The 10,554-nt window shown below is 47.5% G+C and overlaps 1 protein-coding gene across 5 annotated transcripts in view; it reads left to right on the forward strand.

Moving 5' to 3' along the window:
• The window catches only part of Pstpip1 (proline-serine-threonine phosphatase interacting protein 1), a 41,454-nt gene extending 38,543 nt beyond the window's left edge, over window positions 1-2,911 (forward strand). For all 5 annotated transcript variants that reach the window (XM_040275288.2, XM_013358079.4, XM_078049225.1 and 2 more), the window contains 4 exons: window positions 277-367; window positions 1,193-1,248; window positions 1,484-1,608; window positions 2,489-2,911. In XM_040275288.2, coding sequence (XP_040131222.1) covers window positions 277-367; window positions 1,193-1,248; window positions 1,484-1,608; window positions 2,489-2,620 — 404 coding nt within the window. In that variant the 3' untranslated portion in view covers window positions 2,621-2,911. The remainder of the gene's footprint in view (window positions 1-276; window positions 368-1,192; window positions 1,249-1,483; window positions 1,609-2,488) is intronic.
• The last annotated feature ends 7,643 nt before the right edge of the window (window positions 2,912-10,554 follow it).

Genomic DNA, 10,554 nt, shown 5'->3' on the forward strand with positions numbered 1-10,554 from the left:
GAGGGACCAGAGATCTTATAAGGGAGGTTAGGATGGTGAAGCTCTGTTGAGTCTTCAGCCCAGCCCTTTTGGTCCCTAAATCATAGTTCAAAATATCCATGGCAATCTCAGTGGCACCAACAGTGGGGGACTCTCATGGGAGCAACAGGATGGGCCAGGGCAAGAGTGGAAAAGTAGGGCCCTACTCTGGGTCTCTGGGGACAGGTTGGGGTGTTGAGCAACACAGGTTCTGCCTGCCTTCGCCACCGTGGGCCTCACAGGCTTGCTTGTCTGTAGCTCCGGTGCCATACCAGAACTACTATGACCGGGAGGTTACCCCGTCATCTGGCAGCCCTGGCGTACCACCATCCTGTGGCATGATAAAGAGGTGAGGCACCAAATGGGTGTCAGTGGCTGGGATGCAGAGCAGGGGTAAGAGCAGTGGGCCAGGAGTGGGCTGGGCCTCTGCTGGTGGCAGCAGAGCACCCACTTTGTGTCTGGGGCTGCTCAGGTGCTGGGTGCCCTGTGGAGACACAACAACCTCAATACAGTTTTATGGATTGGAACCCTTGGCCCAAGAGAACCCAAGTATTAAACAATTAGTTACACCCCAATTACTCACTAGCGACTGCATGCAAAGCCCTAGGTAGGCCTCATACTGGCTTCCTTGTCCCGTTGGCCACACTGTGAGCCTGGGTTGGTGCCCTAGGTGACTCTCTTCTGCAGGAGCCCAAAACCTGTGCACCGGGAGAATTCTCCTGGGTAGTGTCCTTTCCCTGGCCTGGCTGTCAGGTTCCAGGTCCTAGTGCTATACCCCAATATACCATCTGGATCCAGTCACTATGGGGCCAAGAGGAAGTGGGCTGGCTTAGCCCAGGCTGGTGAAGATGCCAGCGTGGCATGTTTGGGTTGAACTTTGAAGGGCAGATCCTACCACAGCAGGAAGACCAGAGTGTAGTCCAGGGCTTGACGGGTATGGAGACCTGAGCATTTTCTTAGAACTCTCACAGGGCCCTGCATGGAACAGGTGCTGAGATGATCTAGCATGGGGTTGTGGGAGTGTGTTGCCGGGAAGGAAGGGCCATGGTGAACACCCTTTGGGGATCCTTGGAAGCAGAGAACTCTCAGAGCTTTGTGAGTTCTTCCTTTAGCGGTGGGGCCATAAGAATCAGACAAACAGACCAGACTGATCCTCTTTCTTCCCTCCTCCAAGATTCTCTGGGCTGCTGCATGGAAGTCCCAAGACCACATCCCTGCAAGCTCCTGCTGGTAACTGAGGGTGATGTGGGAGGTCCCCAGACACTGTGACCCCAGGGGAAAGGACTCCTATATGGCATAGCTGGGGCCATGAGGCCCCCAAAGGGAAAAGGTATACCCTCCCACAGCAAAAGGGAGAGTGGAAAGGCAGGGCCAAGCCTAAACTCCATGCCAACGGGGCCTCCAGGGACCACAATTCTTCTAAAGGGGCAGGGTCCAGGCCTCACTCTGATCTTGGCCTCCACAGAGACCCTGACACCTGCCCCTGAGCGGAGTGAAGTTGTCTACGCAGACATTGCAGTGCAGGAGACCCTGGGAAACGCTGCCCCACCAGCCCAGGACTACAGGGCGCTCTATGACTACACGGCACAGGTGAGGTCTTTGCCTTCCTCCCCTGCTCAGGAGGGCACATGTGTATACCTGGGAATGTGCTGGGGCATGAACCCTTAGAACAGAACTCTCTACTTAAGAGGGCCTCAGCATATATCTGCTGAATATGGCAAATAGGTACAAGGGCTCATGTCTGCTCAAATCTGCACACATGTATATGAGTCATCCATGCAGGCTGACAGAGCTGGGGTAGGTAATGGTTTTAGGGTCAGGGTGTGCACTCTTGAGTCAGGGCCTTGTTCTCTGCATCCATGGGTACAGAGAACACCAAGGCCAGAATGAGTCCTTCTACTGTGCTGTGGCTGGTCTTCTGATGTCTGTGGGGAGAGGATGGGTAGGGGCAGCTCTGCTGAGATCTCCAGAGCCCAATCTGCTCCATGTATCAAGGCAAGGGTGCAGAATTGGAAACCAGAGCCATCCCTCACAGCGAGGCAGGCCAAGTGTGAGTCGCACCCACTGAGGCCACTCAGGGACGCAGACTTTGGCAGGCTTTGGCAAGGGCAGCCAAAAGAATGATAGGTGCTTGTATGAGGGGGCAGTGAATTCTCTGGGCTCAGCAGTGGTGAGCTTTGGAGTGAGTATCCCCTTAGGTTTGGGGTAAGGCAAGCAGCTGACTCCTGATGTGCTCCAGCGGTTGGAGCAGAGTGGGAGAAGACGAGGCTGGGGTGCCTCTGGTGACAATTTGAAGAGGACAGTCCCTTGAAGACAGTCCCCAAAGGGACTGTCCCAAGAGGTATGGGCATGTCTCAGGTGCGGTCCACCCTGGGAGCCTGGCTCACATTTCCTGCTGGGACAGGGGATGCCAGACCAGAGCCATCCCAGCTGCCCCTCCAGTCTCATGCTCGTTCCATCTCTTGCCCAGAACTCCGATGAGCTGGACATGTCTGCAGGGGACATCCTGGCAGTCATCCTGGAAGGGGAGGATGGCTGGTGGACAGTGGAACGGAATGGGCAGCGTGGTTTCGTCCCTGGGTCCTACCTGGAGAAGCTCTGAGGAAGAACCAGCAGCTCCTTGCCAGGGCCTACCCTGCCAGGAGTGTCCTCTAAAACTGCCCTGATCTTGTAGGGTCTGAATGGGCCTGCCCCTGCTGGGGATGCAACAGAAATAGTGTCACATTCAAGAAGTCTCTCCGGGCTGGGGATGTGGCTCAAGTGGTAGCACACTCGCCTGGCACATGCGAGGCGCTGGGTTTGATCCTCAACACCACATAAAAATAAAAAAAAAAAAGATATTATGTCCACCTAAAAAAAACTAAAAAATAAATTAAAAAAAAAGAAGTCTCTCCTACAGGGAATAAAGACTTGCATTCTTTTTTTTTGAGGGGGTGGGGAATCTGCTGGGTCCCTTTTACTCCTGTGTCCAAATGCTCAATTCAGAGGAAAAGGAGTGAGGAGAAGAGTCTGGAGAACAGAGCTCCGCCACACCTGGACAGATCTTCAGCAGAAGTCACTGAGGGCCCCAGCCAGTCCCAGGTTCTGCTGGTCCCATCACTGGAATGTGTCAGAGAGATAGTCACACCTTGCACAGATGGGATGATGGGGCAGGGTAGTGAGGAGCCTAAGGAGGGCTGGGAAGGGCAGATCAGGTTCCTGAAGGTAGAGAACCGGACAACAGCAGAGCACACCCCCCGGAGCTCACCCGGACCTGTGGCTTCCCAGCTGGCTCCTGGCATCCACCTGTCAACCAGCATACAGAGGTTTAGCTCATGTGCCAAGGCAAAGGTCAGGTGCCAGAGGCAAAAATTAGACCTTTACCAAGCTGTGCCCCAGGAAAAGGGTAAGGAGAGTGCCAGTAAAAGGGGGCTACTCTGGTGTTTAACACAAGACGCCCGTCATCATGCCCTCGTCTTCATTGCCAGGTTAAAAAGGCATAGTTATGATGCCTAGAGGAGGTGAAGGAGGGGATGGGCTTTCTTCTTTGGAGCATGAAAGTGCCTTTAGGTTGTGGCCTCTCATCTGACTCAGGTGTGGCTACCTCGCAAGCCTCGATGCAGTGAGAAGGCTGTGGTGCTGGGCCAGGCAGAGGTGCGAGGGTTCCAGGCAGCCCCAGGGTGCAGGTGCAGGACCCTGGAAGCAGGCTCTGGGTCTGCTGGGTGCCACTCACTGCTGCTTTCTACCAGAGGGTGCGGGAGACAAGAGGGGAAAGGACCTTGGGCTTCTGAGAAGTCAGACTTGATGCGTCATATGTCCATCCTGAAATCATTTTCCTTCATCAAGCACTTTGTGCTAGAGCGCCAAGCAAACACCACACCTATTCCCAGTGCACACAAGCTCTGCAGATAGGGGTGTTTGAAGAAAATCAAAATCTGGCGCTTGATCTCCTCCTCCCCTGAAGAGAGCAGAGTCTGTGAATAAAGACTTACCTGACCAGGCATGGTGGTGCACACCTGTAACCCCTGCAGCTCAAGAGGCTGAGACAGGAGGATTGTAAGTTCAAAGCCAGCCTCAGCAACTTAGCAAGACCCTGTCTCAAAAAATAAAAAGGGGAAGTGGCTCAGTAGTTAATAAGTTTCTCTGGGTTCAATCCCCGGTACCAAAATAAAGAAAGACCGACCTGCCTGGCTTAGAAATACTGCCCAGGACATACCCCTCAAGTCTTGTCAGACTCAGCCAGGTCCCAGGCCTATCAAGCAGCTCTAGAGTAATCTAACCAAGATATTCTTTTGACTTTTATATGATAATGGGGTGGGGTGGTGCTTGCTAAGATGAAGGATTGCCCTCAAAAAGCTCACTCTCCCAAAAGGGGAAGGCAGATGCTTCTGAGCTCTTATATCCAAGGTAGCCACTGAATATGGAAAGAGGGGGAATAGGAGGCCAGGAGCAGGCTGTCCCAACACGGAGGATGGTAGATTGTTTGCAAAGTGGCAACTGGGCTGGAGAACAATTCTGAAAGAATGTAGGAGATAGGATGTCCTGGTAACTTATGGGATGTGAGATAGGGGCAGGAGGATTAGAAAGAGAGGACATGAATTCCAAGCTGAGCTTAAAGATGGGCAGAAGCCTCTCCCAGGTGGAGCTGGAGTAGGACTTGGAGCAGGGACAGAGCGAAGGCCCAGGAGAGGTGAGACGGCCAAGCTCACTGATGGACCCCAGGGCGCAGGTCATGTGTGGGCAGTGAAAATGAAAAAAGAGAATAGAAAGTTGGGTATAAGTGCTTTATTTATTCCCTGAAAATACCTTGTCATCTTGATTGAGCATCCCATTCCTCCACAAAGATTTTTTTAAAAAACTTTGGCCTAGATATTTATCATCATCTCTGACAGGTGCTGCAGTATCTGTGGGCCCCAGTGGGTGATGGGTAAAGAGTGTTAGATAACAGAGCCTGTTTTCCAGTCATTTAGGCAGCCAGAGGAAAAAGACAAAAGCAACTCTGGGTCACAAGTCAGGGAACAACCCACAAATGATTCTAAGATTCACCAGCCCTGCAAGCTTTCTGCATTCTTCTGTGCACTAAGTCACAACTTCAGCTGCTGGGATGGCCTTCCCAGAAGAGATAGTGCTTGATAAAGAGGGGATTGGTGTGAGAGTAATTGGGTGTATAAATAACTGCATCCTTTTCCTGACAGAGGGCCCCTTAGAGAGCATGGAGGAGGGAAAGTGGACTCTTAAGGCAGAACAGAAGGTCTGAAGCCAGCTCACGCCTCCTTGGGTGGTATGAAGCAAAACACAATTTCCCTGGGTCTCAGTTTTGTCATTGATAAGATGGGTGCAATGTGCCCCTATCCAAGTAGATCTCTTCATACAGTCCAAATTAGATAATGGTCAAATGCTTATTAAAAAAAAAAAAAAAGAGGTTGCCACTTTTAAAAAAATATTTATTTTTCAGTTGTAGTTGGACACAATACCTTTATTTTGTTTATTTTTTATGTGGTGCTGAGGATCCAACCCAGGGTCTTGCACATGCTAGGTGAGCACTCTACTGCTGAGGCTTTTAACAAGGCCCACAACCTCTGAATATTGGCTATAATCAACAGCAGCTTTGGGAGTAGCAGACTCCACATCATTCAGTATGCCCTCTGGAATGGCTGTGGTGAAGTCAGTGAGTCCTTCCCAAGGGTGATGAGAAACAAAGCCTCACAAGGCCAAACAACAGGTGTGCCACTGGTATCCGGCAGCTAATTTCGACTCCCTTCAGCTGAGCTACCTGAGCATAAGGGTTATCAGTTTGGCTTGATCTGGTTGAACATGGATGTCTGCCTATTTCCCCATTTTGCCACGTGAAGAGCTGCACAATGCCAGAACAGGTTCTCCACAGGCAAGCAGGTCTGCCACGCTCAGCATCTTCACAGGATTATTAGGACCACGGGGATATAGATTTCAAACTATGTTCAGTACAGTGGATCTCAACCCTGGCTGTTCAGTGGAATCAACTCAGAAGTTTTTACAAATGCTGATGTTTTGGTCCCACCTTAGACAAATGGGAACCAAATCTTTGCAGTCTGTTTATAAACATTTCTAACATTCTCCTGGTGATTTCCAATATGCAGCCAGGGTTGGGAACTTCCTGGTTAATGAGTTCTTCTGCTACAATTTTTTGGAAGTCTGAAAACCATATTCTTATGACACCACAGTGACTCACTTCAGACCATGAGTGTTTACTATGTGCCAGATGCTGAGCATGTAAACATAAACAAGTCTCTCTTTCTTTTTTACCCCCATTGTAATGATCACATCTGTTTTACTTTGCTAGGTAAATTCAGGAGAGCAGGATCTGTATGAGTCAACTTCACAACTAGCAAGGCTCTCAACCCTGTCCAAAACTTAGGTTTCTTCTGGGTCATTATATAACACTCTCAGGAGACCTCAGATATTGCAATAAAAAGCCACAGAGAACAAAAATCATTTTTAAGAATTCCAAGGATGCTGGAGACAAGACCAACACACTCAGAAAGTAGATGCTCCTACACACCACCTACAGATCACTAAGAAATTCATCAGGAAAATCATTTCCCTCAACAGTAGCAGCAGCCTCCTATATCTTTTTTAACAGTTTCTGTATCAAAAGGTCATGTCAGGTGATGGGCCACATGCTATCTAGCCTTGTACAAGAACATTCTATGATGTTTGCATGACAAAATCAACTACTAACATGTTTCTCAGAATGGATTTTTCAGAATGTATTTCTGTAGTGAAATGACATGTGACTATACAGAGGTGTTCACCACAGTGAAGCTGGAAGCAGCCTTACAATCCATCCATTGCACATTGTTTGATCATAGCATTAATATACCCATGCAGCTGGGGCTGGGGTTGTGGCTCAGTGGTAGAGCAGTCGCCAGCACGGGTGAGGCCCTGGGTTCAATCCTCAGCACCCCATAAAAATAAATAAACAAAATAAAGATATTGTGTCCAACTAAAAATAAGTTAATATTTTTTAAAAAACATATCCATGCAGCTACTAAAAGTGAATGAGAAATCCAAAAGTCCAACCTAGAAAGAGTACCATGCTATTTTGTGAAGAGGAAAAAAAGGAGTCCATAGAATAAAATTCAAACAACTAAAACCAAAACCAAAACCCAACACCAAGCCTATTTCTGGATATGCAGTGAAGAGTCTGGAAAGACACACACCACTTATAAACTTACTTATCTGTGGAGACTTTGTTCTTTTTTTTTTTTAAATTTTAATTTTTTTTAATATTTATTTTTTAGTTTTCGGCCAACACAACATCTTTGTATGTGGTGCTGAGGATTGAACCCAGGCCTCAGGCATGCCAGGCAAGCACGCTACCGCTTGAGCCACATCCCAGCCCTCTTTTTGTTTTTTTAATGTTTATTTTTTAGTTTTAGGTGGACATAATTTCTTTATTTTATTTTTATGTGGTGCTGATTGAACCCAGTGCCTCACATGTGCTAGGCAAACACTCTACCACTTGAGCCACAACCCCAGCCCAGGGACTTTGTTCTTTAGAGATGTCTGTATCATTTATTTTTTAAAATACCACTTTTGTTGACAACAATTCTTTTTTAAAAGGATAGTTCTCTGTCAACTGAACAGTAATGAGTACACCCAGAGCCAGGGACCAGGCCTCCTCAGAGAAACACATATTCCAGGGCTGAGTAATAAGTGGGTACAGGATGAGCCTGGAACATCTTAAACGTCAGAAATGACAAAAGGACTGCAAAAAAACGTGAAAACACAGGAAGGAACTGAAGGGGCTCCCACTGTCCAGATCTGGGAGGATTTGAGGAAGCATGAGCGCTGGACTGGAAAAATATCCTTTGGCAATCATCATGGTAAAGGCTGAAGCAGGGGCTGGGATAAGGCTCAGCAGTCGAGTGAGTGCTTGATTACCATGCATGAAACTGAGAATCCCCAGCAAGGCACACACACACAAAAGAAATAGATTGCCAGCACTGTTTGCCAAACATGGGGAGAAGTCTGGTGAGGAGCAGGATATTTATATCACCTTGTAACCACGTCTCCAGAGATTGTCTATTAGTTGGAAGGGGGGAAATACTATAACATGGAGAAGGTGAACAGTGCCTTGACCCAGTATACCAGGCATTACCTTATTGTGTCTTAGCTCACTTACCTTTTGTTGTCACACAGACGCTGGGACTTTGTAATCTACACTTCTCCTTTGCCATCTGGTCAACAGGAAGCACTGAAGGGATGGCGAGGCTGGAGGGAGATGGAAGACTTTTTGTTTGTTATCTCTTGTTTGGCATGGGTCCCAGCAGCATTCTCCATAGTGATGGTTCTCTGCTCCCATGGATCAGTGATGGCACCTCCAGTGAGGAGGGCAGTGTGTCTGTGGCAGCTGCTCCTCAGAGGTCTCAGCCTTGGGAGAACTTCTGAGTTTCTAGTTTCCCTCATCATCTTCCTTTCCCTCAGTCTTAGGGGTGGTTATAATAGCCTAGATATTTTCTGCTAGGCTGTTTTCAAGCTCTTTTTGAAATTCCTTTTAGTAAATCACCTTTTACATAAACATTTATATTAAAAATTCCTGTTCATATTTAGACCAGGTGATCAAAATTAACATCACTGAGGAGGAAGGGGAGGGAGGCAGACCAACACTGTGGGCCTCCCAAGAGGAAGACACAGGCAGTGTTTCAGCCACCTGGAACACAAAACCTAATCTGTTTAAAAGAAGGGAGTGTATTCTTCCAGAATGTCATTGTCACAAGAGAAAAACCTATGGAAATGCTTCAGATTCAAGGAAAACAAAGAGACATATAACTAAACACAGTACCCAATCCTAGACTAGGTTCAGAACTGCAGGAGGGGAAATTCTCTCAGGGACATCATGAGGTCAACTTAATATGAACGGGAGATTATTTATCAGTGTTAAATGTCCTGAATTTAGTAACTGTATTGTGATTTCCAGAGATTATCTTTATTCTTAGGAAATTCCCACTGAACTACCAGGGTAATAGGCCACCATTTATGCAAAGAGAGAGCGAGCAAGCACATTTAAGAAAACAAATGACAAATGGGACAAAATGTCTCAAGTATATTTGGGTAAAGGGTATTTAGGCCTTATATAAACAATCCTTACTCCTGCAACTTTTCCTTGAGTTCCAAATAAAACTTAAGGAAATAGAATACAACAGTGGTTCTTAATCACAGCTGCAACCTGGAATGACCAGTTAGTTGGTCAGCAGCTTGGAACCCAAGTCCTCATTTTCAAAAGTTCCCCAGGTTCCCACTTATAGTTGCCTGCAGTTTTCATCTGTGTCTGTAGGTCAACAGAAGGAAAAAACACAGATATACAGAACAGGTGAGAACACTGGCACTACAGGAGACCCTATTCTTTAAACTTCAAACATGAGTAGTTCTTTTGCCCTCTGAAGAGTAAGCACCATGGAACAGGGTCTCAAGGTCTTGATGGCAGAATACTCTCCAGACATCAAGCAGGCAGATGAATCTGTAAGGCACTGGCCAACGTGGACAGACTTCCCCTCTAGTGGTTCCCAAACAAGGTAAAAAGGCTTATTTCCAGGACAACTGTGCCAGGAATCAAACACCATTTAAAGCTGGCAGGAGCTACAATGGTGTAACTGGCCCCAGAAGCACCCACCCCACTCCCGTCTTTTTGGCTTTACTACCAATGTGGCTGATCTGGGTCCAACTGGCAGAACACACAGGAGGAAGCTGCTCTCTCAGAAGGTAAGCAGCAGGCAGTGAGCAAAGGGAGAATAGGTGAGATCTGTTTCTCAGGCAATCAAGAAAGGGGCTACCTGACTTTGTCCCAAAGCAATTTCGTAGAGTTCAGTTCTGTAGTACAAAATGAGGGCATCCAAAGTTACTTGGGACTCATGCTAGATTCCTCTCTTCCTTTCCCTTCTCTCTGTCCCACATCCAATCAATGCATATTTTGCCATTTCTTTTCCCCCCTCTACTGTCTGAGTCCATCCCCCACCACCTTCACCCACAGTACCTTACTTCACACTCTTAAACTATCTTCTGAACTATTACATCTACCTAACCATAGCCTGATCACATTCCCTTCAATGTACCCTTTAAACTGCAGCCATGGGGACCATCTAGGACAGGTCTGCTTGCATTACCACCATGTGAGCCACCACTGCCTATATGTCAAGTCTGACCTGCACAGGCTGTCTCGTAAACCCCTTGAGGTCTGGGCTTTGTCCCATCTTCAAATTCTTTTCCAAGCTTTATATTTTAAGCTCTAGGAACAATGAGTTACTTCCAGCTCTCTATACTCAATCACATTTCATATCCTTATGTATCCTCCCACAAATTCTATCCAGTCTCCAGGCTTGTGCATCTCTTTAGGAAGTGGCCTCTGATCTCCAGGGACCTCCCTTGGGTTCCCATTCTTTTATTACAAGCATCATTATATTATGTGAAAATTACCTGCTCCTGTATATGTCTCCCATACTAGGGCTCTAACTCATTAAGGACAAGAAAAACATCGCTGTTGTACTCCCTGTGCCTTGCACATACCAGATGCTATTTGTA

The sequence above is a fragment of the Ictidomys tridecemlineatus genome, chromosome 5 (genome assembly GCF_052094955.1).
Source record: "Ictidomys tridecemlineatus isolate mIctTri1 chromosome 5, mIctTri1.hap1, whole genome shotgun sequence".
Lineage (NCBI taxonomy): Eukaryota > Metazoa > Chordata > Mammalia > Rodentia > Sciuridae > Ictidomys > Ictidomys tridecemlineatus.